The 26,741-nt window shown below is 52.9% G+C and overlaps 1 protein-coding gene across 1 annotated transcript; it reads left to right on the top strand.

Moving 5' to 3' along the window:
• Positions 1 to 2,593: 2,593 nt before the first annotated feature.
• Positions 2,594 to 26,347, top strand: SUGP1 (SURP and G-patch domain containing 1). The gene is made up of 16 exons (XM_041409683.1): positions 2,594 to 2,597; positions 2,921 to 3,092; positions 3,588 to 3,619; positions 3,813 to 3,984; positions 5,044 to 5,147; positions 6,313 to 6,531; positions 9,937 to 10,061; positions 11,312 to 11,414; positions 12,946 to 13,069; positions 16,149 to 16,753; positions 17,021 to 17,127; positions 18,651 to 18,828; positions 19,879 to 19,985; positions 20,654 to 20,799; positions 22,340 to 22,469; positions 25,724 to 26,347. Exons 1-16 carry the CDS (start codon positions 2,594 to 2,596, stop codon positions 25,748 to 25,750), a joined length of 2,355 nt encoding a protein of 784 aa, XP_041265617.1. The 3' UTR covers positions 25,751 to 26,347.
• The last annotated feature ends 394 nt before the right edge of the window (positions 26,348 to 26,741 follow it).

The raw sequence follows: 26,741 nt of genomic DNA, 5'->3' as shown, positions 1-26,741 counted from the left end.
CTGCGGCGGCTGCTGAGGCGGCGGCGGCTGCTGAGGGGCCGCCGCGCCCGCCGCCACCGCCGCCATCTTGGGGCCGCCGACAACACCGCCGCGAGGCGCGGGGCACGACGGGAGTTGTAGTTCGAGCGCCTCAGACGCGGAGGGGAAGTGGGAGTTGTAGTCTGCCCTTTCTCACCGATCAGATGCGGGGCGAACCGGGGAATGACCGTAGCGGCGGAGCCGCCAGAGCGGGGTGGTTCGGCCGCCCCGTGAGAGGAGCTCGATGCGGCGGGAGGAGCGGGGAGAGCTGAGGGATGGCACCTTGAGGGACTACATCTCCCAGGGGCACTTGCAATGCCGCGGCCCCCGGCGCGGCGCGCCCGGCGCGGGGCATGCTGGGACGGGGGCTCCAAAATGGACAACCACAGGGATGCGCCAGGTACGGCCCGGCCCGGGCGGCTCCCGGCGCTCCCGGCTCTGCCCCGCTCCTCCCGGTGCTCTGCCTGGCTCTTCCCGCCTCGCTGCCATCCCCCGGCTCGGCCCCACCAGCCCCGGGGCTCCGGGAGCCGGGGGTGGGGGTGTGCGCCCGGGGGTGGGGGTGTGCCGGCAGACTCGGGTGCTGTGGAAGCCCCCCCGTTAAATTCCCTCCTTTTTTCCCACAGCGGAGCCGAGCCGGGAGTTTGGGATGGATCCCCGCGTTCATTCCCGGCTCGTTTTCCCCTAGGGGAGCCGGGCTGCTGGTTCGGGATGGCTCCTCTGTTAATTCCCTCGTTTTCCCACAGGAAAACCGAGCCTGAGGTCCGGGGTGGTCTCCCCGTTATTTTTCCTTTTCTTTTTCCCCAGGGAAGCCAAGCCGGTGCTTCGGAGAGGCTCCGCTGGTGATTTTTCCTCTCCTTTTCCCACAGGAAACCCAACTGTTCATTCCCTCTCTCTTTTCCCGTAGGAAAGCTGAGCTGGTGGTTCGTGGAAACCCCACTGTTGGTTTTTATCTCCTTTTATTTTTTTTTTCCTATAGGAAAATTGAGTTCGGGATGATCCCACAGTTTATTCCTTCCCTTTTCCCACAGGGAGAGCGAGCCTTGTGTCGGGATGACTCTTGTTAAATCCCACCTTTTTCCTTCAGGAAAGGTGTCCCTTGATTCGGGATGGTCCCTGTTCATTCCTCCTCTTTCCACAGGGAAGACCAGCCTTGGTTTGGGATGGTCTTTCCATTAATTCCCTCCTTTTCCCTCAGGGAAGCTGAATTCTCTATGGTCCCTACCCTAATCCTGCCTTTTTTCCTCAGGGAATTTGAGCCTTGATTTGGGATGATCCCTGTTAAATCCTGCCCTTTCCCCTCAGGGAATGTGCCCTCATTCCAGACAATTCCCAGGCTAAATCCCGCCTTTTCCCTCAGGGAAGGTGAGCCTGGATTCAGGATGGTCCCCATGCTAACTCAGTCCTTTTCCTGCATGGAATGTGTCCCTGGATTCGGGCTGGTCCCTGTTCATTCCCGCCTTTTTCCCTCAGGGATTGAGCCTCTTAGTTTGGGATGACCTGTGTTGAATCCCGCTTTGTTCCCCTCAGAGAAAAAATCCCGCTTTCTTCCCCTCAGGTTGCCCCTGATTCTGGACAATTCCCGAGTTAACTCCCACTTTTTCCCTCACGGAATGGGCCCCATACTCCGGACAATTCCCGAGTTAATTCCCGCTTTGTCCCTGACGGAATGGGCCCCATATTCCGGACAATTCCCGAGTTAATTCCCGCCTTTTCCCTCAGGGACTGTGCCCCTCATTCCGGACATTTCCCAGGCTAATTCCCACTCTTTTCCTTCAGGGAATGCATCCCGGATTCCGGACAATTCCCGAGTTAATTCCCGCCTTTTCCCTCAGGGAGTGCGCCCCTTATTCCGGACATTTCCCAGGCTAATTCCCACTCTTTTCCCTCAGGGAATGCATCCCTGATTCCGGACAATTCCCGAGTTAATTCCCGCTTTTTCCCTCACGGAATGGGCCCCATATTCCGACCAATTCCTGAGTTAATTCCCGCCTTTTCCATCAGGGAGTGCACCCCTCCTTCCGGACATTCCCCAGGCTAATTCCTGCCTTTTCCGTCAGGCCCCTGATTCCAGACAATTCCCGAGTTAATTCCCGCTTTTTCCCTCACGGAGTGGGCCCCATACTCGGACAATTCCCGAGTTAATTCCCGCCTTTTCCCTCACGGAATGCGCCCCTGATTCCGGACAATTCCCAAATTAATTCCCACCTTTTCCCTCAGGGAACGCACCCCTGATTCCAGACGACTCCCAGACTGTTTTCCGTCTTTTCCCTCAGAGAACTTGCCCCTGATTCCGGGCAATTCCCGCGCTGATTCCCGCCCTTTTCCCTCAGGGAAGGCGAGCCGGTGGTTTGGCGTGTCCCAGTCCAAGTCAGCCAAGACCAGCGTGAACATCCTGCAGCAGGAGGAGCTGATCGCCCAGAACGGACAATTCCCGAGTTAATTCCCGCCTTTTCCCTCAGGGAGTGCGCCCCTTATTCCGGACATTTCCCAGGCTAATTCCCACTCTTTTCCCTCAGGGAATGCATCCCTGATTCCGGACAATTCCCGAGTTAATTCCCGCTTTTTCCCTCACGGAATGGGCCCCATATTCCGACCAATTCCTGAGTTAATTCCCGCCTTTTCCATCAGGGAGTGCACCCCTCCTTCCGGACATTCCCCAGGCTAATTCCTGCCTTTTCCGTCAGGCCCCTGATTCCAGACAATTCCCGAGTTAATTCCCGCTTTTTCCCTCATGGAATGGGCCCCTGATTCCAGACAATTCCCAAATTAATTCCCACTTTTTCCCTCAGGGAACACACCTCTGATTCCAGACGACTCCCAGACTATTTTCCGTCTTTTCCCTCAGAGAACTTGCCCCTGATTCCGGGCAATTCCCGCGCTGATTCCCGCCCTTTTCCCTCAGGGAAGGCGAGCCGGTGGTTTGGCGTGTCCCAGTCCAAGTCAGCCAAGACCAGCGTGAACATCCTGCAGCAGGAGGAGCTGATCGCCCAGAAAAAACGGGAAATCGAGGCCCGGCTGGAGCAGCAGGCGCGGCAGAATTCCCTCAGCATCCCGCAGCTCCCGCTGCTCGGAGAGTACGTGGGAACCCCGGGAAGGGGAGCTGAGGGAGGAAAATTCCAGTTGTGAGGATTAGGGAGCAAAAATCCCAGTTTTGGTGGAGCAAGGGGAGGAAAATCCCATTTTTGGTGGAGCAAGGGGAGGAAAATCCCAGTTTTGGTGGAGCAAGGGGAGGAAAATCCCAGTTTTGGTGGAGCAAGGGGAGGAAAATCCCAGTTTTGGTGGAGCAAGGGGAGGAAAATCCCATTCCGGACAATTCCCGAGTTAATTCCCGCCTTTTCCCTCAGGGAGTGCGCCCCTTATTCCGGACATTTCCCAGGCTAATTCCCACTCTTTTCCCTCAGGGAATGCATCCCTGATTCCGGACAATTCCCGAGTTAATTCCCGCTTTTTCCCTCATGGAATGGGCCCCTGATTCCAGACAATTCCCAAATTAATTCCCACTTTTTCCCTCAGGGAACACACCTCTGATTCCAGACGACTCCCAGACTATTTTCCGTCTTTTCCCTCAGAGAACTTGCCCCTGATTCCGGACAATTCCCGAGTTAATTCCCGCTTTTTCCCTCATGGAATGGGCCCCTGATTCCAGACAATTCCCAAATTAATTCCCACTTTTTCCCTCAGGGAACACACCTCTGATTCCAGACGACTCCCAGACTATTTTCCGTCTTTTCCCTCAGAGAACTTGCCCCTGATTCCGGGCAATTCCCGCGCTGATTCCCGCCCTTTTCCCTCAGGGAAGGCGAGCCGGTGGTTTGGCGTGTCCCAGTCCAAGTCAGCCAAGACCAGCGTGAACATCCTGCAGCAGGAGGAGCTGATCGCCCAGAAAAAACGGGAAATCGAGGCCCGGCTGGAGCAGCAGGCGCGGCAGAATTCCCTCAGCATCCCGCAGCTCCCGCTGCTCGGAGAGTACGTGGGAACCCCGGGAAGGGGAGCTGAGGGAGGAAAATTCCAGTTGTGAGGATTAGGGAGCAAAAATCCCAGTTTTGGTGGAGCAAGGGGAGGAAAATCCCATTTTTGGTGGAGCAAGGGGAGGAAAATCCCAGTTTTGGTGGAGCAAGGGGAGGAAAATCCCATTTTTGGTGGAGCAGAGGGAGGAAAATTCCAGTTTTAATGGAGTAAGGGGAGGAAAATCCCAGTTCTAATGGAGCAGAAGGGGGAAGATCCCAGTTTTGAGAATTAGGAAGCAAAAATCCCATTTTTGGTGGAGCAAAGAGGGAAAATCCTTGTTTTAATGAAGCAGAAGGAGGAAAATCACGGTTTGGGTCGATTAGGGAGCAAAAATCCCAGTTTTAATGGAGCCGAGGGAGGAAAATCCCAGTTTTAGTGGAGTAAGGGGAGGAAAATCCCATTTTTGGTGGAGCAAGGAAGGAAAATCCTTGTTTTAATGAAGCAGAAGGAGGAAAATCACGGTTTGGGTCGATTAGGGAGCAAAAATCCCAGTTTTAATGGAGCCGAGGGAGGAAAATCCCAGTTTTAGTGGAGTAAGGGGAGGAAAATCCCATTTTTGGTGGAGCAAGGAAGGAAAATCCTTGTTTTAATGAAGCAGAAGGAGGAAAATCACGGTTTGGGTCGATTAGGGAGCAAAAATCACGTTTTTGGTGGAGCAAGGGGAGGAAAATCCCAGTTTTAGTGGGGTAAGGGGAAGAAAATCCAAGTTTTGGTGGAGCAGAGGGAGGAAAATCCCATTTTTAATGGAGCAGAAGGAGGAAAATCCCAGTTTGAGTGGAGCAGAAGGAGGAAAATCCCAGTTGTGAGGATTAGGGAGCAAAAATCCCATTTTTGGTGGAGCAAGGGGAGGAAAATCCCAATTTTAATGGAGGAGGAAGGAGATTTGGGATTTTCCTGGGAATTCGGTGGTAGGTGAGGAAAATGACCAGTTCCAGGAGTTTTTCCTGCCCCAAATCCCGCATGGGAAGGGCAGGGAAGCTCCCAAATTCCAGCTCCTGTTTTGCTGTCCCCGCTCAGCGACGACGGCTCCGAGAGCGAGGCCTCCGTGTCCAACAAGTTCGTGAACGACGGGAGCTTCCTGCAGCAATTCCTGAAGCTCCAGAGGGAAAAATCCAATGCTGGTAGGTCCTTCCTTTCCCAACCCAAACCTGGGGTTCCCAGGAACTCTGTCCCCTTCATTCTCCCCTCAGAAACTGCCCCAAATCCCCCCAAAAAATTCTGGGAATGCGCCAGCTCCAAACCTGGGGAAGGAGCGGCTGGGGCAGGCCTGTAGCCTCTCCCAACCCAAACCCAGGATTCCCAGGAGGAATTTCCCTTCCTTCTCTCTTCAGAAAATGCCCTAAATCCCCCTTACAATTCCAGGAGCAGCCCAGCTCAAACCCAGAATTCCCAGGAACTCTTCATTCTCCTCTCAGAAACTGCCCCAAATCCCAGCAACTCCAGGGATGCCCCAGCTCCAAATTCCGGAAAGAAACAGCCAAAGCAGGCCCTGAGCCAGATGCTCCAGGCTTGGAGCCTTTCCCACCCCAAACCTGGGACTTCCAGGAATAATTTCCTCTTTATTCTCCCCTCAGAAATTGCCCCAGATCCCCCCAACAACCCCGGGAATGCCCCAAACCCTGGGAAGAAGCAGCTGGAGCAGGCCTAGAGCCTCTCCCACCCCAAACCCAGAATTCCCAAGAATAATTTCCCCCATTTTCTCCACAGAAAATGCCCCAAATCCCTCTAACTCCAGGAAGAAGCAGTGGGGGCAGGCCTGGAGCCTCTCCCACCCCAAACCCAGAATTCCCAAGAATAATTTCCCCCATTTTCTCCACAGAAAGTGCCCCAAGTGCCCCTAACTCCGGGAAGAAGCAGTGGGGGCAGGCCTGGAGCCTCTCCCACCCCAAACCCAGAATTCCCAAGAATAATTTCCCCCATTTTCTCCACAGAAAGTGCCCCAAATCCCCCTAACTCCGGGAAGAAGCAGCAGGGACAGGCCTGGAGCCTTTCCCACACAAACCCAGAACTCCCAAGAATAATTTCCCCCATTTTCTCCACAGAAAGTGCCCCAAATGCCCCTAACTCCGGAAAGAAGCAGCTAGGGCAGGCCTGGAGCCTCTCCCACCTCAAACCCTGAACTCCCAAGAATAATTTCCCCCATTTTCTCCACAGAAATTGCCCCGAGTGCCCCCAGGCACCCCGGGAACGCCCCGAACCCCAGGAAGAAGCAGCTGGAGCAGGCCTGGAGCCTTTCCCACACAAACCCAGAACTCCCAAGAATAATTTCCCCCATTTTCTCCACAGAAATTGCCCCGAGTGCCCCCAGGCACCCCGGGAATGCCCCGAACCCCGGGAAGAAGCCGGCGCTGCTGGGGAAGCGGCCGGGGCAGGCCCTGAGCCGGATGCTGCAGGCCCGCAGCCTCGCGCAGCCCAAAGCCAGCCCCGTCCTCAGCCGCCTCAGCGTCTTCCAGGGCCCCGACGAGGACGACGAGGAGGACTACGAGCAGTGGTTGGAGATCAAAGGTCAGTGGCAGCCCCGGGGCTGGAGCTGGGAATGCTCATCCTGGGAGAGGGGTTCAGTGGGGGCAGGATGCCTGTAGGCTCCCCAGGGAATGGGGTGGGGTGCAGATCCTGGGATAGGGATCAGTTTGGGGTAGGATTCCCTCAGGCCCAGTGGGGAATGGGGTGGGATTCAAATCCTGGAACAAGGATCAGTTTGGGATAGGATTCCCTCAGGCCCAGTGGGGAATGGGGTGGGATTCAAATCCTGGGATAGGGATCAGTTTGTGATAGGATTCCCTCAGGCCCAGTGGGGAAAGGGGTGGGATTCAGATCCTGGGATAGGAATCAATTTGGAATAGAATTCCCTCAGGCCCAGGGTGGGCCTCAGATTTGGGATAGGATTCCTTCAGTCCCACTGGGGAATGTGATGGGATTCAGATCCTGGGATAGGGATCAATTTAGGATAGGATTCCTTCAGTCCCACTGGGGAATGGGGTGGGATTCAGATCCTGGGATAGGAATCAATTTGGAATAGAATTCCCTCAGGCCCAGGGTGGGCCTCAGATTTGGGATTAGGATTCCTTCAGTCCCCCTAGGGAATGGGGTGGGATTCAGATCCTGGGATAGAGATCAATTTGGGATAGGATTCCTTCAGGCCCAGTGGGGAATGGGGTGGGATTCAGGTCCTGGGGTAGGGGCTCAGTGGGGACAGGATTCCCCAGGGAATGGGATGGGGTTCAGGTCCTGGAAGTGGGATCAGTTTGGAATAGAATTCCGTCAGGCTCAGTGGGGAATGGAGTGGGATTCAGACCCGGGGATAGGGGGTTCAGTGGGGGCAGGATTCCCTCAGCTCCCCCAGGGAATGGGATGGGATTCAGATCCTGGGATCGGGATCAAATTGGGATAGGATTTGCTCAGGCTCAGTGGGGAATGGGGTGGGATTCAGATCCTGGAACTGGGATCAGTTTGGGATAGGATTCCCTCAAGTCCAGTGGGGAATGGGGTGGGATTCAGACCGTGGGATAGGGATCAGTTTGGGATAGAATTCCCTCAGTCCCCCTAGGGAATGGGGTGGGATTCAGGTCCTGGTACAGGGATCAGTTTGGGATAGAATTCCCTCAGGCCCAGGGTGGGCCTCAGATTTGGGATTAGGATTCCTTCAGTCCCCCTAGGGAATGGGGTGGGATTCAGATCCTGGGGTAGGGGTTCAGTGGGGGTAGGATTCCTCTAGGCTCCCCAGGGAATGGGATGGGATTCAGATCCTGGAACTGGGATCAGTTTAGAATAGAATTCCCTCAGGCTCCCTAGGGAATGGGGTGGGATTCAGGTCCTGGGAGAGGAGTTCAGATCCTGGGACAGGGATCAGTTTGGGATAGAATTCCCTCAGACCCAGTGGGAAGTTGGGTGAATTTATCCTGGGATAGGGGTCAGGGAGGGCCAGGATTCCCTCCTAGGATAGGGGATCAGTTTGGGACATGATTCCCTCCAATTCTGATTTGCACCTTTGGAATGTTGTGCCAAGTGCTGGGCTCTCCAGGAAATCCTGGTTCCTGTCATTAAAATGGGATTTTTGGGGGTTTAAGTGCTGGAAAAGGAGAAATTAGTTGGGAATATGCAGAGAAAATCTGTGTGTGGATAAATAAAACAAACAACTCATCCAGCATGGAATTGTGCCCAGGTAAAATCCAAAATCCAGGTAAAAAATCTCACCTGTAGGTCCTGAATGCCTGGAAAAACAAGGATGTGGCAGGAATTATCCTGGGTTTTTGGGATAATCCAGGCCAGGAAGCCCCGAGGCAGATTTGCCTCAGAATGGGAATTTCACGGGTGGGTTTTAATGGATAAAAGGAGCTCAGCGAGTCACACTCGCCTTTGTGGCTTCATTTATCCGTCCCCAAAATCCCATGGAGCCCTTTCTGCCGGGATTTGTACCAGCACAATCCTGGGAATTCAGGATTTGAGTGTGAAATGTGCTGGGAAAGATGCGGAGAGCTGAGGTGGGTTTGCCTGAATTTCAGGATTTTGGGGCTGCTCCCCTTGGATCAGCGTGGGTGGCTCTGCTCTGGCTTCCCAAAATTCCCAAAATCGCTGGGTTTATTCCCACTCCGTGATCCCTGTGGGAATTCCTGGCTACAGAAGCCAAATTCCAGGGTTTTGGGAGCTGGTGCTCCAGCCATGCAGTTCTGGGAATGTTCTGGGAATGGCTTGGCAGCTGGAATCTGGGTTAAAACCCAATTCCTGCTCTTTCCATGATGGGATTTGTAGGGAACAAATCCAGTGGGAGCCACTTGTGCCACAGTTAAAGCTGGGATGAGCTGGGTGCAGTTGGAACCTCCAAACTGGGATGGGCTGGTGGATTCCCAGTCCCTGGAATGTCCTAGGAACGTGGGAGAAGGGAAGGCTCCAGGAAAAGCTTGGAGCTGCTTCCAGAGCCTAAAGGGGCTCCAGGAGAGCTGGAGAGGCATTTGGGACAAGGGATGGAGGGACAGGACTCAGGGAATGCATTTGGGATGGAATCCCAGGACCCCAGGAATGGATTTGGGATGGGAATCCCAGGACATGGGGGATGGATTTGGGATGGGAATCCCAGGACCCAGGGAATGGATTTGGGATGGGAATCCCAGGACCCAGGGAATGGATTTAAACTGAGAAAGGGGAATTTGGGTGGGATTTTGGGAAGGAATTCCTGGCTGGAATTCCCAGAGAAGTTGTGGCTGCCCCTGGATCCCTGGCAGTGGTCATGGAAAGGTTGGAGAAGGGAAAGTCCCAGCATTAACTCCAGAAGAGCTGCTGAGAATTTGGGATAAGGGAATTCCAGGAGCCAGGGAATGGCTTCAAACTGAGGGAGGGTGGATTTAGGTGGGATTTTGGGAGGGAATTCCTGGCTGGAATGGGCTGGAATTCCCAGAGAAGCTGTGGTTTCCCCTGGATCCCTGGGAGTGGTCATGAAAAGCTTGGAGAAGGGAAATTCCCTGGAGACCTCAGAGCCTAAAAGGGCTCCAGGAGAGCTGCAGAGAATTTGGGATAAGGGATGGAATTCCAGGACACCCAGGGAATGGCTTCAGACTCTGAGGGAGGGTGGATGTAGGTGGGATTTTGGGAGGGAATTCCTGGCTGGAATGGGCTGGAATTCCCAGAGAAGCTGCGAAAGCATCCAAGGAAAGTTTGGGCTACCAGAAAAAAAGCGGGAATGGGATGAGCTTTAACCTCCTCCCACCCCAAACTTTAGATTTTCCCCGTAGGAACCCCCGGGGGAGCTGCAGGAATTCAGGAATTGTGCTGTGAACACCTTTCTACAACCGCCTGCCCCGTTTCATCCTCTCTCTTCCCACATTGCCGTGTGCCTGCTCCGTGAATCCCAGCAGTAATTCCCTGTTTCCCGTTGTGGGGGCCCTTGAACCCCAAGTACTGACAGCCTCCTTAAAGTTTTGCCCCCAGAGGACTCGGAGACGCGGCAGGTGGTGGAAAAGCTGGCCAGGTTCGTGGCTGAGGGCGGCCCCGAGCTCGAGAAGGTCGCCATGGAGGACTACAAGGACAATCCCGCTTTTTCGTGAGTTTGGGGAGGGTTTTATCCCCAGGGAATGCTGCCCTGGGAGGGGGGAAAGGGCAGGAAGGGGGCTGGGGGTGGTGGTCCCTGTGAGGGGGTGAGGTGTGGGGTTGGTGCTCTTCCTGGAGAGGGAAAATTGGGATTTTGGGGGGGGGAATTTGGGATTTGAGGGGGGGAGTTTGGAATTTGAGAGGAAAATATGTTTGGAATTTGAGGGGGGAAATTTGGAATTTGAGGGAGAAAACGTTTGGAATTTGAGGGAGAAAACGTTTGGAATTTGAGGGAGAAAACGTTTGGAATTTGAGGGAGAAAACGTTTGGAATTTGAGGGAGAAAACGTTTGGAATTTGAGGGAGAAAACGTTTGGAATTTGAGGGGGGAAAGTTTGGAATTTGAGGGGGAAAATTTGGAATTTGAGGGAGAAAATGTTTGGATTTGAGGGGAGAGATTTGGAATTTGAGGGAGAAAATGTTTGGATTTGAAGGGGGAAATTTGGAGTTTGAGGGAGAACACTTTTGGATTTGAGGGGGGAAGATTTGGAATTTGAGGGAGAAAATGTTCGGATTTGAGGGGGTAAAGTTTGGAATATGAGGGAGAAAACGTATGGATTTGAGGGGGGAAAGTTTGGAATTTGAGAGGAAAAAATGTTTGGATTTAAGGGGAGAAGATTTGGAATTTGAGGGAGAAAACGTTTGGATTTGAGGGGGGAAAGTTTGGAATTTGAGAGGAAAAAAATCTTTGGATTTGAGGGGGGAAGATCTGGAATTTGAGGGAGAAAACGTTTGGATTTGAGGGGGAGAAAGTTTGGAATTTGAGGGGAAAAATTCGGAATTTGAGGGAAAAAATGTTTGAAATTTGAGGGGGAAAAATGTTTGGATTTGAGGGGGAAAGTTTGGAATTTGAGGGAGAAAATGTTTGGATTTGAGGGGGGAAAGTTTGGGTTCAGTGTTCTTCCCTGAGGGGAGAAAATTTGGAATTTGAGGGAGAAAAAGTTTGGGTATGAAGGGGGGGAAAAGTTTGGATTTAAGGGGGGAAACTTTTTTTAATCCCAGCACTGATGGGCAGAGGATTCCTCCTTAATTTCCCTTCAATCAGCAAAAATTTGGATGCAAATCCTTGGATTTAAAGCCCAGAATCTAATTCCATGTTTTAGGTGCATTCTGAGTAATTCCTTCGTTTTCCCATGTGGCAATTGAAGCTGTTTCTATCCCAAAATATCAATATTTAGATAATTATTCCTCTCTTTTTTCCCTTTTCTTTGCATGATAAGAACAGCAGAGAATTCCTTTACTACAGGAAGAAAGTGGCAGAAATAAGGAAAGAAAATCAAAATTCCCAGGCAGCCTCTTCCCAAAAAGGTAATTCCCACTAAAACCTGGGGAATGGCAACAGCACAGGAAATTTGGGATTGATTTGGGACTGGGGTGGAAATTTGGCTGCCTGGAAAGAAAATTCCCAACTGGAAGGAGAATCAAATCCTGGTGCCAAAAAATGTGGATTCCCAAAATATTCCTGGGATTTTTGGATGGGATTTTCCTTGTAGTTGTTAGAAATATTCCAAAATAATTTAAAAAAAAATTTAGGAAAAGGGGATTTTTTTTCTCTCATTTTTTGTTGGATTTGATTGGAGTATCCACCCTTTTCCAGGTGAGATTTGGGATTTTCCGCAGGGAATTTCCCCTGAAACAGCCTCCAGGGGGTGGAGTGAGAGGAGGAGTGAGTGGGTTTGTAGGGAATTTGGAATTTTCCAAAGGATTTCCTTTTGTTCCTGGGTAATTCAGGGACAAAATATTGAATTATGGATAATCCTGGGTGGTGTAATCCTATGGAAAAATGCCTGGCACAAGGGAAAAATCCAAAATTTTTAATTGGGGATAATTCCAGGTATTTAATCCTATGGAAAAGTGCCTGATAGAGGGGGAAATCACAAAACCTTTAACTAGGCTTAATTCCAAGTGGTTTAATCCTAGAGAAAAGCTCCTGGCACATGGAAAATTTGGGATTTGGGAGCCCAAAGCTGCCTTAGCTCTTATCTCTCCCATCCCTGCTCCCCAAAGTCAGGCCCAAGCTGAAGTTTTTGTGCTTTCAGCTCTTCCTTTGTGCCAATTCTTCCACTTTAAACCCAACACTTGGCCTAATCCTGCTCTTGGGGCCCTTAGGCTGGGTTAGGCCCTGTCCCTGCTCCCCAAACTCGGGTCTAAGCTGAGGTTTTTGTGCTTTAATTTTACCAATTTTCCCACTTTAAACCTGGCTTTTGACGTAACTCTGCTCATGGGATCCTTAGGTTCTGTCCCTGCTCCCAAACCTGGGTTTAAAACGAAGTTTTTGTGCCACTCAGCCATTCCTTTGTACCAATTCTCCCCCTTTAAACCTGGCTTTAGGCCTCTCTGGGGTCCTTAGGCCCCACCCCTGCTCCCAAACTCAGATTTAAACTGATATTTTATGCATTTTAACTCTTCCTTTGTACCAGTTCTCCCCCTTTAAGCCTCATTGGAGTCCTTAGGCCCCACCCCTGCTCCCAAACTCAGTTTTAAACTGATATTTACTGGTTTTAACTCTTCCTTTGTACCAATTCTCCCCCTTTAAACCCGGCTTTAAGCCTCATTGGTGTCCTTAGGCCCCACCCCTGCCCCCAAACTCAGATTTAAACTGATATTTTATGCATTTGAACTCTTCGTTGGTACCAATTCTCCCCCTTTAAGCCTCATTGGAGGCCTTAGGCCCCACCCCTGCCCCCAAACTCAGATTTAAACTGATATTTTATGCATTTGAACTCTTCGTTGGTACCAATTCTCCCCTTTAAAGCCGACTTTAGGCCTCTCTGGGGTCCTTAGGCCGGGTTAGGCTGGGCTGGGGTGAGCTGGGCCCAGGACTAATCCCTGCCTAAAGTTTCCCCCCCAGCCGACCAGGAGACGCGGAACTCGGCCGAGAAGCTGGCGCAGTTCGTGGCTGCAGGGGGGCCCGAGGTGGAGGCCATTGCCCTGCAGAACAACAGGGAGAACCCTGCCTTCAGGTGGGCACAATTCCTGATTTTTGGGGCTTTTTTTCCTGGGAATTCACAGGGAAAGTCCTGGGAATTCTTGGGTTGAAGGTTTGGAGCAGCGAGAGTTGAGGTGCTCAGGTTTGGGGGGCTGAGGTGGGAACTTTGCCCTGCAGAGCAACAGGGAGATTCCTGCCTTCAGGTGGGCAAAATTCCTGATTTCTGAGGCTTTTTTTCCAGGGAATTCCCAGGGAAAGTCCTGGGAATCCTGAGTTTAGGAGGACATTGGAGTTTTGGGGCAGCGAGACTTGAGGGGCCCAAGTTTGGGGGGCTGAGGTGGGAACTTTGCCCTGTAGAACAACAGTGAGATCCCTGCCTTTAGATGTGGACATTCCTGATTTTTGGGGCTTTTTTTTCCCCAGGGAATTCACAGGGAAAGACCTGGGAATTCTTGGGTTGAAGTTTTGGAGCAGCGAGAGTTGAGGTGCTCAGGTTTGGGGGGCTGAGGTGGGAGCTTTGCCCTGTAGAACAACAGTGAGATCCCTGCCTTTAGATGTGGGAATTCCTGATTTCTGGGGGCTTTTTTTCCAGGGAATTCCCATTAAATTCTCTGGGAAGGTCCTGGGAATCCTGAGTTTAGGAGGACATTGGGGTTTTGGAGCAGCGAGACTTGAGGGGCCCAAGTTTGGGGGACTGAGGTGGGAACTTTGCCCTGCAGAACAACAGGGAGAACCCTGCCTTGAGGTGGGCACAATTCCTGATTTTTGGGGGCTTTTTTTCCAGGGAATTCACATGGAAAGTCCTGGGAATTCTTGGGTTGAAGATTTAGAGCAGCGAGAGTTGAGGTGCTCAGGTTTGGGGGGCTGAGGTGGGAACTTTGCCCTGCACAGCAACAGGGAGAACCCTGCCTTTAGATGTGGAAATTCCTGATTTTTGGGGGCTGTTTTCCAGGGAATTCACAGGGAAAGTCCTGGGAATTCTTGGGTTGGGGTTTTGGAGCAGCGAGAGTTGAGGTGCTCAGGTTTGGGGGGCTGAGGTGGGAACTTTGCCCTGCACAGCAACAGGGAGAACCCTGCCTTTAGATGTGGGAATTCCTGATTTTTGGGGCTTTTTTCCAGAGAATTCCCAGTGAAAGTCCTGGGAATTTCTAGGATGGGGTTTTGGAGCAGCGAGAATTGAGGTGCTCAGGTTTGGGGTGCTGAGGAATCAGCGCATTCCTGATTTTTGGGGCTGTTCTTCCTTTATGGAATTGTGTTCCCTGATCCCAGTGGAGGCTGCACTGGCTGCAGGAATACACGGGATGGTGCTGGAGAGCTGGGAATGCTCTGGGAATTGCAGGAGGGAAAAATCCTGTGCTGCATCCCAGCCCTGGAGAGCTGGGAATGCTCTGGGAATTGCAGGAAGGAAAATTCCTGAGAAAACTCTGCTGGGTCCTAGCCTAGGAGATCTGGGAATGTTCTGGGCATTCCAGGAAAGAAAAGTCCATGGCTGGATCCCAGCCCTGGAGAGCTGGGAATGTTCTGAGCATTGCAGGAAGGAAAATTCCTGAGGAAACTGAGATGGATGCCAGCCATGGAGAGCTGGGAATGTTCTGGGAACTGCAGGAAGGAAAATTCCCAAGGAAACTCTGCTGGATCCCAGCCATGGAGAGCTGGGAATGTTCTGAGCATTGCAGGAAGGAAAATTCCTGAGGAAACTGTGCTGCATCCCAGCTCTGAGACTGGCTGAAGAGCTGGGAATGCTCTGGGAATGCTCTGGGCATTCCAGGCAGGAATTCCATGGCTGGATTAGAGTTCTGAGTAGGGCTGGAGAGCCGGGAATGCCCCAGGAATACTCTAGGAATGTTCTGGGTGTGCTTTGGGCATTCCCAGCAGGAATTCCACGGCTGAATCCTTGCTCTGAGTAGGGCTGGAGAGCCAGGAATGCCCTGGGAATGTTCTGGGCGTGCTGTGAGCATTCCAGGCAGGAATTCCCCAGCTGAATCCCTGCTCTGAGTGGAGCTGGAGAGCCGGGAATGCCCTGGGAATGCGGTGAGCATTCCCAGCAGGAATTCCTCAGCTGAATCCCTGCTCTGAGTAGGGCTGGAGAGCCGGAAAGGCCCTGGGAATGCCCTGGGAATGCTGTGAGCATTCCAGGCAGGAATTCCTCAGCTGAATCCCTGCTCTGAGTAGGGCTGGAGAGCCGGGAAGGCCCTGGGAACGCCCTGGGAATGCTGTGAGCATTCCAGGCAGGAATTCCACGGCTGAATCCCTGCTCTGAGTGGGGCTGGAGAGCTGGGAATGCCCTGGGAATGCTCTGAGCATTCCCAGCAGGAATTCCCCAGCTGAATTCCTGCTCTGAGTAGGGCTGGAGAGCCGGGAACGCCCTGGGAATGCTGTGAGCTTTCCAGGCAGGAATTCCTCAGCTGAATTCCTGCTCTGAGTAGGGCTGGAGAGCCGGGAACGCCCTGGGAATGCTGTGAGCTTTCCAGGCAGGAATTCCTCAGCTGAATTCCTGCTCTGAGTAGGGCTGGAGAGCCGGGAACGCCCTGGGAATGCTGTGAGCTTTCCAGGCAGGAATTCCCCGGCTGAATCCCTGCTCTGAGTGGAGCTGGAGAGCCGGGAAGGCCCTGGCAATGCCCTGGGAATGCTGTGAGCTTTCCAGGCAGGAATTCCTCAGCTGAATTCCTGCTCTGAGTAGGGCTGGAGAGCCGGGAAGGCCCTGGGAATGCCCTGGGAATGCTGTGAGCATTCCCAGCAGGAATTCCCCAGCTGATCCCTGCTCTGAATGGGGCTGGAGAGCCGGGAATGCCCTGGGAATGCTGTGAGCATTCCAGGCAGGAATTCCACGGCTGAATCCCTGCTCTGAGTGGAGCTGGAGAGCCGGGAAGGCCCTGGGAATGCTGTAAGCATTCCAGGCAGGAATTCCATGGCTGAATCCCTGCTCTGAGTAGGGCTGGAGAGCCGGGAAGGCCCTGGGAATGCCCTGGGAATGCTGTGAGCATTCCCAGCAGGAATTCCCCAGCTGATCCCTGCTCTGAATGGGGCTGGAGAGCCGGGAATGCCCTGGCAATGCCCTGGGAAGGCTGTGAGCATTCCCAGCAGGAATTCCCCAGCTGATCCCTTGTTCACAGGTTCCTGTACGAGCCCCACAGCAAAGGGCACCGCTACTACCGCCAGAAGCTCGAGGAGTTCCGCCGGGCCCGGGCTGCCCCCGGGGGCTCCCCTTTTCCCGGGAATTCCCCTTTTCCCGGGAACTCCCCTTTTCCAGGGGGCTCCCCTTTTCCCGGAGATTCCGGCCTCAAAAGGAAAAGCAGTCCCGAGGCTTCTCCCTCCCCTCTGTGCTTCCCCCCTCTCCCCGTTCCCTCCCCTCTCCCTCTCCCCGTTCCCATCCCGCCCCCTCTGGCTCTTCCCCTTCCCTCTCCCGTCGTTCCCGCCGCTCTTCCCGTTCCTTCGGCCTCTCCTGCCCCATCCTCATCCTCCACCTCCCCTCCGGATCAGCTGGCCCCAACTTCTGCCCCGACCCCGAATCCAGCCGTGACCCCAAATCCCGCCGTGACTCCAAATCCAGCCGCAATCCCAAATCTTGCCGCGACCCCGAATCCATCCGCGAGCCCGAATCCCGCTCCGGGCAGCACCAAAAAGAAGAGGAAGAGCCGGTGGGGGCCGGAGGAGGAAAAGGTGGAACTGCCCCTCCCCCAGCTGGTGCAGCAGCTGGATTCTCCCTCTCCCCTCTCAGGTGAGTGGGATTGGGTTTTCCTGGGAATTTCGTGGCTCCAGAGTCATTTTTTATTTCCTGAGATTGACACAGATCAAGTTTTCTCTGCTGTCAGTCCCATTTTTTTCCCAGTGGTTTTATTTTCCCTTTGCTCTGCGGGAATTACAAACAGAATTCCTTTTATTTTTTTTTCCTTTTCCCACCCTTTTATTCCCTTTCATTCCCTCCCTGAGATGTTTCCCATCTCCCAGGTTTTTCCAAAGGTTTTTCCCTGTTTTTTCCCTGCAGTTCAGGACCTGAAGGGTCTGGGGTACGAGAAGGGCAAACCCGTGGGGCTGGTGGGAGTCACGGAGCTCTCGGAGGCCCAGAAGAAGCAGCTGAAGGAGCAGCAGGAGGTGAATCCCAAAAACCCTCCCTGAATTCCCTCCTGTGGGAATAACAAAGGTTTTCCATCATGGAATCCCTGGGAGAAGCATGGGGCTGGAATCAGCAGGAATAGCAGAGGGTTTGGGATTAAGGACCTTTCCAGCCCTAAAATCCCACGGGAGCTTTCCTGGGACAAATCCCATTTTTCCTGGGACAAATCCCATTTTTCCTGGGACAAATCCCATTTTTCCCAGGCTCAATCCCGTTTTTCCATGATTCCCAGAGGCAGCAGATCTCCTACTTGATCGTGAAGCACAGGCACAGTCCTCCTGCCTTTTGGGGCTGAGATTTGGGATTCTTTAGGGCTTGCAGCCATTTTTTGTGGAACGGGCTGTGCTCCACTGGCATTCCCAGCCTGAATCCCACTTTTCCAGCCTGAATCCCATTTTCCCAACCTGAATCTCATTTTTCCGAGGACAAATCCCGTTTTTCCAAGGACAAATCCATTTTTTCCAGTCTGAATCCTGTTTTCCCCAGGACAAATCCCATTTTTCCCAGGACAAATCCTGTTTCCCCAGGACAAATTCCATTTCTCCAGGCTGAATTCCATTTTCCCCAGGACAAATCCCATTTTCCCATCCTGAATCCCTTGTTTCCAGCCTGAATCCCGTTCTCCCCAGGACAGATCCCGTTCTCCCCAGGACAAATCTCCTTTTTCTGGGCTGAATCCTGTTTTTCCCAGGACAAATCCCGTTCTCCTTGGACAAATCGCATTTTTCCAGCCTGAATCCCATTTTTCTGGCCTGAATCCGGTTTTCCCAATGACAAATCCCATTTTCCCCAATACAAATCCCATTTTCCCCAGGACAAATCCCATTTTTCCAGCCTGAATCCCGTTCTCCCCCGGACAGATCCCGTTCTCCCCAGTACAGATCCCGTTTTTCTGGGGCTGAACCCCGTTTTCCCCAGGACAAATCCCGTTTTCCCATCCTGAATCCCTTGTTTCCAGCCTGAATCCTGTTCTCCCCAGGACAGATCCTGTTTTCCCAGGACAAATCCCGTTTTTCCTGGGCTGAATCCCCTTTTTCTGGGCTGAATCCTGTTTTTCCCAGGACAAATCCCGTTCTCCTAGGACAAATCCCATTTTTCCAGCCTGAATCCCATTTTTCCGGCCTGAATCCGGTTTTCCCAATGACAAATCCCATTTTCCCCAATACAAATCCCATTTTCCCCAGGACAAATCCTGTTTTCCCATGACAAATCCCATTTTTTCCATCCTGAGTCCCCTTTTCCCCAGGACAAATTCCATTTCTCCAGGCTGAATTCCATTTTCCCCTGGACAAATCCCATTTTTCCTGGGCTGAATCCCGTTTTCCCCTGGACAAATCCCACTTTCCCCAGGACAAATCCCATTTTCCCATCCTGAATCCCTTGTTTCCATCCTGAATCCCGTTCTCCCCCGGACAGATCCCGTTCTCCCCAGTACAAATCCCCTTTTCCTGGGCTGAACCCCGTTTCCGCCGGGCCCAACCCGGCGTTGCCGTCGTTGCAGATGCAGCAGATGTACGACATGATCATGAAGCACAAGCGGGCGATGCAGGAGATGCAGCTGCTGTGGGAGCGCGCGCTGCAGCAGCACCAGCACGGCTACGACAGCGACGAGGAGGTGGACAGCGAGCTGGGCACCTGGGAGCACCGCCTGCGCCGCATGGAGATGGACAAGACCCGGGGTGGGTGTCCATGAGGGGCACCGGGGTGGGTGGGACTGGGAATTCCAGCTGGGAATTCCGTCCATGGGGGGCACCGGGGTGGGTGGGATTGGGAATTCCAGAGGGGAATTCTGTCCCTGTCCTGTGAGCTGGGCACCTGGGAGTATCGCCTGCGCCGCGTGGAGATGGACAGGACCCGGGTTGGGATCAGCATTCCAGGGGGAATTCCATCCTAAACCATGCCAGAGGGGGAGTTGCATCCCTAGGGAGCACCGGCGTGGGTGGGACTGGGAATTCCAGGGGGAATTCCATCCCTAGGGAGCACCAGAGTGGGTGAAATCAGCATTCCAGTGGGAATTCCATCCCTGGGGAGATGGACAAGACACAGGGTGGGTGGGACTGGGAATTCCAGAGGGAATTCCATCCCTAGAGGGCACCAGGATGGGTGGGATCAGCATTCCAGAAGGAGAATTCCGCCCTATCCTGGGCACCTGGGAGCACCGCCTGCGCCGCATGGAGATGGACAGGACACTGGGTGGGATCAGCATTCCTGGGGAAATTCCATCCCTGGGGGGCAGCAGGGTGGGTGGGATTGGGAATTCCATCCCTAGGGAGCACCAGGGTGGGTGGGGTTGAGAATTCCGGAGAGGAATTCCATCCCTATCCTGCTGGATTGAGAGCTGCAGGGGCCGTCCCACCCCATCCTATCCTCATGGATTGGGAGCTGCAGGGACAATCCCTCCTGGGATGCTCCACAAATCCCAAGGGATGCTCCGTGGTTTTTCACCTCGCTGTGCATTCCTGGGACATTTTGTGCTCCAGAATCCTCCTGGAATCCAAATGCCCCTGAAATCCCAAGGGATTCTCCATGAGGTTTGTTCTCTCCATGGTTTTCCAGAGTGGGGTGAAATCTGGGAGGTTTCACCAGAACTCCCCTGAAATCCCTGGGATGCTGCACAAATCCCGAGGGATTCTCCATGATTTCTCAGCCTGGGGATCTGGTGCATGCCTGGGATGCTCCAGGAATCCCAGGGGATTTTCCATGAGCTGGGTGTTGTCCTGCTTTTCCAGAGTGGGCGGAGCAGCTGACCCAGATGGGCCGAGGGAAACATTTCATCGGGGATTTCCTCCCGCCCGACGAGCTGGAAAAGTTCATGGAGACCTTCAAGGCACTCAAGGTGAGGATTTCTGGGATTCTGGGAATGCTGCAGACTCATCCCACAGCTGGGAATTCCTCCAGCTCTCCTTGCTGCAGCCATTCCTGCAGGGAAAATCAGGGATCAGATTCCCACTGTTAGCATGGAAATGGGGCAATATTTGGGAAAATTCCCAAAGGATCTGTGGCTGCTCCATCCCTGGAAGTGTCCAAGGAATATTGGGAGCATCTTGGGATCATGGGAGGTGTCCCTGCCCACGGGACTGGATGGGCTTTAAGGTCCCTTTCCACTCTGGAATTCCACAATTTGGGATTTTTCTGGAATTCCAGACAAACCTCCCTCTCGGTTCCTCTTTGGGATCAGTGGGTACCAAGCAGTGAAAAAATGGGAATCTTGGGAATGGTGCAACTCCAGCACCTTCCAGTCCTTCCCAAACCCTGGAATTCCTGGAAGCTGCCTCATCCCTGTTTCCCAGACGTTCCCTGGGATTCAGCCTTAGGAAAGAACCAGATCTGAGGCTGGATCCAGGGAGCACCTGGAATTCCGGAGCTGTTGTTGGAATCCCAGGAAATCCTGGCAGTTCTTTCCCAAAATCCCAGTTTGGAGGGGGGTAGAACTCCTTTTCCTGTGATCCATGGAATAAAAAAATCCCCTTTTCCCTGTTTTTTTCCTGCTTTTTCCCACTGCAGGAGGGCCGGGAGCCGGATTATTCCGAGTACAAGGAATTCAAGCTGACGGTGGAAAACATCGGATACCAAATGCTGATGAAAATGGGATGGAAGGAAGGAGAGGGATTGGGATCCGATGGGCAGGGAATTAAAAACCCTGTCAGCAAGTGAGTGTTCCTATGGATTATTCCTTCCTTTTTCTTCTGGGAATTCCTGCTGGAATCACAGCCAAGCTGGGATTTCTCACCTGAGCATGGAAAACTCAGCACGGGAAAAAATTCCTGATTTTTTTGGGAGGGTTTTCTCCTGGGTTTGTGGCTGTAGCTGGAATTGGCCGAGTCCCTCAAATCCTGAATTTCCAACCCAAATTTCCATAGGGAAGTGCAGCTCTAAGAATTCCTGTCTGCACCTCCCCTCTCCCAGGATTAAATCCTTAAAATCAGAAAATCCTGGGAATATTTGCTCTCCTTGGAGTCATAAAATCATGGAAATTATTAAAAAAAACAGTGGGAAGCACATCCAGGGAGGATATTCCAGCCAGGATCAGAGCTTTGTGTGATCCTACGGGTCTTGAGGTCATTCCATGCCCAGAAATGTTGGGATTTGATCCCACTTTGGGTATTCCAAAGGTTTTCTTTAGGTGGATCAGCTTCCATTCAAATTCCCAGGGGTTTGGAAATGAAACCAATCCCTGCTTCCATCCAAACCCTGGGATTTGGGAAATGAAATTAAACCAATCCATGCAACACCAAACCCTGGGAATTTGGGATAGGAAACCAATCCCTGCTTCCATCCAATCCCTGGGAATTTGGGATAGGAAACCAATCCCTGCTTCCATCCAAATTCCCAAGGAATTTGGGGTGGGAAACCAATCCCTGCTTCCATCCAAATTCCCAAGGAATTTGGGATAGGAAACCAATCCCTGCTTCCATCCGAACCCTGGGAATTTGGGATAGGAAACCAATCCCTGCTTCCATCCGAACCCTGGGAATTTGGGATAGGAAACCAGTCCCTGCTTCCATCCAAACCCTGGGAATTTGGGGAATGAAACCAATCCCTGGGAATTTCAGAAATGAAACCAATCCCTGCTTCCATCCAAACCCTGGGATTTGGGAAATGAAATTAAACCAATCCCTGCTTCCATGCAACACCAAACCCTGGGATTTGGGATGGGAAACCAGTCCCTCCTTCCATCCAAACCCTGGGAATTTGGGGAATGAAACCAATCCCTGGGAATTTCAGAAATGAAACCAATCCCTGCTTCCATCCAGCCCCAAACCCCAGGAATGTGGGATAGGAAACCAATCCCTGCTTCCATCCAATCCCTGGGAATTTGGGATAGGAAACCAATCCCTGCTTCCATCCAATCCCTGGGAATTTGGGATAGGAAACCAATCCCTGCTTCCATCCAAACCCTGGGAATTTGGGATAGGAAACCAGTCCCTGCTTCCATCCAAACCCTGGGAATTTGGGGAATGAAACCAATCCCTGCTTCCATCCGAACCCTGGGAATTTGGGATAGGAAACCAATCCCTGCTTCCATCCAGTCCCTGGGAATTTAGGGAATGAAACCAGTCCCTGCTTCCATCCAGCCCCTCACCCTGGGGATTGGGGAAGGGGCTCCAGGAGGGTCCCAGGGGCACAGTTCCCATGGGAATTCCCGGGGCGGGGGGTGTCCGAGCAGCGCCATTCCCACGTTTCCGGCAGGGGCACCACGACCATGGACGGGGCGGGATTCGGGATCGAGCGCCCGGCGGAGCTGACCAAGGAGGACGACGAGTACGAGGCCTTCCGCAAGCGCATGATGCTGGCCTACCGCTTCCGGCCCAACCCGCTGGTACGGGATAACGGGATAACGGGGTCGGTGCTGGCCTGCCACTTCCGGCCCAACCCGCTGGTACGGGATAACGGGATAACGGGGTCGGTGCTGGCCTGCCACTTCCGGCCCAACCCGCTGGTACGGGATAACGGGATAACGGGGTCGGTGCTGGCCTGCCACTTCCGGCCCAACCCGCTGGTACGGGATAACGGGATAACGGGGTCGGTGCTGGCCTGCCACTTCCGGCCCAACCCGCTGGTACGGGATAACGGGATAACGGGGTCGGTGCTGGCCTGCCACTTCCGGCCCAACCCGCTGGTACGGGATAACGGGATAACGGGGTCGGTGCTGGCCTGCCACTTCCGGCCCAACCCGCTGGTACGGGATAACGGGATAACGGGGTCGGTGCTGGCCTGCCACTTCCGGCCCAACCCGCTGGTACGGGATAACGGGATAACGGGGTCGGTGCTGGCCTGCCACTTCCGGCCCAACCCGCTGGTACGGGATAACGGGATAACGGGAATGGCATAACAGGATAACGGGAATGGGTTCAGTGCTGGGATACCGCTTCTGGCTCAACCCACTGGTACGGGATCATGGGAATGGGATCACAGGATAACGGGATTGGGATTGGGAGTGGGATCATGGGAATGGGGTCAGTGCTGGCCTACCGCTTCCGGCCCAACCCGCTGGTACGGGAATGGGATAACGGGAATGGGAATGGGATAGCAGGATTGGGATCATGGGAATGGGATGGGATCAGTGAGTACGAGGCCTTCTACAGGGGCTGGCATTCCGCTTCCAGCTCAACCCCCTGGCATAGGATCCCGGGATTGGGATAGTGGGAATGGGACTGGTATGGGAATGGGATAACGGGAATGGGAATGGGATAACGGGAATGGGATGGGATTAATGCTGGTGTATCGCTTCCAGCCAAACCCGCTGGTACGGGATTGAATTGGGATTGTGGGAATGGGAATGGGAATGGGGATGGGATGGGATGGGATGGGATGGGATGGGATGGGATGGGATGGGATGGGATGGGATGGGATGGGATGGGATGGGATGGGATGGGATGGGATGGGATGGGATGGACTGAGTGGAGTTGGGAATGGGAATGGGATGGAGCCAGTGATGAGGGAGAGTCCCAGGAATGGGGCAGGGACGGATCCCCTGGAATGGGAATGGGATGGATCCCCTGGAGTGGGAATGGGATGGATCCCCTGGAATGGGAATGGGACAAATCCCCTGGAGTGGGAATGGGACGGATCCCCTGGAGTGGGAATGGGATGGATCCCCTGGAATGGGAATGGGACAAATCCCCTGGAGTGGGAATGGGACGGATCCCCTGGAGTGGGAATGGGATGGATCCCCTGGAATGGGAATGGGATGGATCCCCTGGAATTGGGAGTGCTCCAAACCCAGGCAGGCACAGGGACAAATCCCTGGAATCTCTGGTGTAGCTCTGGGAGTGTTGGGAACGGGATAACGGGAATGGGATAACGGGAACGGGATAACGGGGTCAGTGCTGGCCTGCCGCTTCCGGCCCAACCCGCTGGTACGGGATAACGGGAATGGGAACGGGATAACGGGAATGGGATAACGGGAACGGGATAACGGGGTCAGTGCTGGCCTGCCGCTTCCGGCCCAACCCGCTGGTACGGGAATGGGATAACGGGAATGGGAATGGGATAGCAGGATTGGGATCATGGGAATGGGATGGGATCAGTGAGTACGAGGCCTTCTACAGGGGCTGGCATTCCGCTTCCAGCTCAACCCCCTGGCATAGGATCCCGGGATTGGGATAGTGGGAATGGGACTGGTATGGGAATGGGATAACGGGAATGGGATGGGATTAATGCTGGTGTATCGCTTCCAGCCAAACCCGCTGGTACGGGATTGAATTGGGATTGTGGGAATGGGAATGGGAATGGGGATGGGATGGGATGGGATGGGATGGGATGGGATGGGATGGGATGGGATGGGATGGACTGAGTGGAGTTGGGAATGGGAATGGGATGGAGCCAGTGATGAGGGAGAGTCCCAGGAATGGGGCAGGGATGGATCCCCTGGAATGGGACAAATCCCCTGGAGTGGGAATGGGACGGATCCCCTGGAGTGGGGCCGGGACGGATCCCCTAGAATGGGAATGGGACGGATCCCCTGGAGTGGGGCAGGGATGGATCCCCTGGAATGGGACAAATCCCCTGGAATGGGAATGGGATGGAGCCAGTGATGAGGGAGAGTCCCAGGAATGGGGCAGGGATGGATCCCCTGGAATGGGAATGGGACAAATCCCCTGGAGTGGGAATGGGACGGATCCCCTGGAGTGGGAATGGGATGGATCCCCTGGAATGGGAATGGGATGGATCCCCTGGAATGGGAATGGGATGGATCCCCTGGAATGGGAATGGGACAAATCCCCTGGTATGGGAATGGGATGGAGCCAGTGATGAAGGAGAGTCCCAGGAATGGGGCAGGGACGGATCCCCTGGAATGGGAATGGGATGGATCCCCTGGAATTGGGAGTGCCCCAAACCCAGGCAGGCACAGGGACAAATCCCTGGAATCTCTGGTGTAGCTCTGGGAGTGTTGGCAGCTGGGAAATTCCTCTTGGATGGAATTCCTCTCCTCATGCTGAACCAAATCTTCCTCCCAGAGTTCCCTGGATGCAGAATTCTCCTTCCCTTTTTTCTTTTTTTTTCATTCAAATCCCAATTTCATTCCCAGCTTTATCCCAGTTAAGCCCCTGCCAGGGGAGGCTTCTCCACGAATCCCATGATTTCTTTGGAATTACATTTTCCAGGGAGCAAAACCAAGCTTGGATTTTCCCTTTTCCCTTTCCAGCCAAAAGCTGCCTTTAATTTTGAGGGGAAAAAAACCTGGAAAATGTCACATTCCAGTGGCTTTCCCAGAGAATCCAGATGCTGATTTTTGGGATAGAATGCCCAATCTTGATGATTTTTCCTTTTTTTTTTTTTTTTTTTTTCCCCCAAAAAAAACCCCCAGGGCCCCTTATCCCCTGCCAGGGGAGGCTTCTCCACGAATCCCATGATTTCTTTGGAATTACATTTTCCAGGGAGCAAAACCAAGCTTGGATTTTCCCTTTTCCCTTTCCAGCCAAAAGCTGCCTTTAATTTTGAGGGGAAAAAAACCTGGAAAATGTCACATTCCAGTGGCTTTCCCAGAGAATCCAGATGCTGATTTTTGGGATAAAATGCCCAATCCTGATGATTTTTCCTTTTTTTTTGTTTTTTTTTTTCTCCCTACAGAACAACCCACGGCGACCTTACTACTGAGGAGGACTTTTCCCAGCAGATTTCCTGGGAATTCTTATCCCAAACTTCATTATCCATCTTTTTTCTCCTGATATTATCCGTCTTTTTTTTTTTTTTTTTGGAATCACAGCTCCTCCTTCCCCCATGGAAAAGCTTTCCCAGCTTTTTTTCTGGGGACACGGGGAGGGTTTGGAGCAGCCCCAAAAATCCCCCAAGGGACTCCAATTCCAAGGAGTTTGGGGATTTTTGGGAATGGCAGATCTTGTGCTGCTCCAGGATGGGGGGGATTTTATTCCTTGATTTTATCTTGGAATCCCAAATCCAAGAGATTTTGGGGAATTTGGGGAACCAGTGCCTCCAGTTTTGCCTCTGGATGGGCGGATCTGGCCTGGATCCGTTGGGAATTCCAGGATTTGACGGATCCAGGGGGGGATTTATTCCCTTCCCAGGGATTTTGCCAACACCTCCTGTGCTTTGGGATGATGAAGACCCAAAATTCCAAAGCCACACTTTGGAAAAATCCAACAAAATTCCATCACCACGCTTTGGAAAAATTCGGTTGGATTTTGTTGTCCTAAAAATGGAAAAAAAAAAAAAAAACCAAACTCTGGAAATACAAATTTTCTTCACGGAGTCTGTAAATAAAATCAAACTTGTTTGTTCCTTAGGTTTAACCCTTGGTGTTTTTTGGGAAGAGAGGGATTTTTTCTAGGGTGGGAGGCTGCCCTGGAGCTGGGTTTTCCAAGAATTTTCAGGGGAAAAAAGCTGGATTTGGTTCCTTTTTTGGGGATACTTGATGTGATTCTTTGCTAATTTTTTTAATTACGGAGTTAAGGGCTTGGCTTTTAATTAAAACCATTCCAGAGGGGGTGGGGGTATCCAGGGAAAATCCAAAATCTGGGAAGCTGGAGCCCCAGGATCCCAGCCTGTCCCTCCACGACCCTCTGTCCTTCCTCCCAGGACCTCTGTCCTTCCCTGGATCCCAGTCCCGATCCCAGGCCTGAATCCCAAA

The sequence above is a fragment of the Onychostruthus taczanowskii genome, unplaced genomic scaffold, assembly GCF_017590055.1.
Source record: "Onychostruthus taczanowskii isolate IOZ18803 unplaced genomic scaffold, ASM1759005v1 scaffold307, whole genome shotgun sequence".
Taxonomy (NCBI): Eukaryota; Metazoa; Chordata; class Aves; order Passeriformes; family Passeridae; genus Onychostruthus; species Onychostruthus taczanowskii.
Note: the sequence above shows the minus strand (reverse complement) of the source record. Positions and strands in the feature narration are given on the sequence as shown.

Excerpts from the sequence above, each read along its gene's own strand:
- SUGP1 (XM_041409683.1), top strand. Across the intron at positions 6,532-9,936 it reads GCAGTGGTTGGAGATCAAAG|TTTTGCCCCCAGAGGACTCG; the intron begins GTCAGTGGCAGC and ends GCCTCCTTAAAG. Across the intron at positions 16,754-17,020 it reads TTCTCCCTCTCCCCTCTCAG|TTCAGGACCTGAAGGGTCTG; the intron begins GTGAGTGGGATT and ends TTTTCCCTGCAG.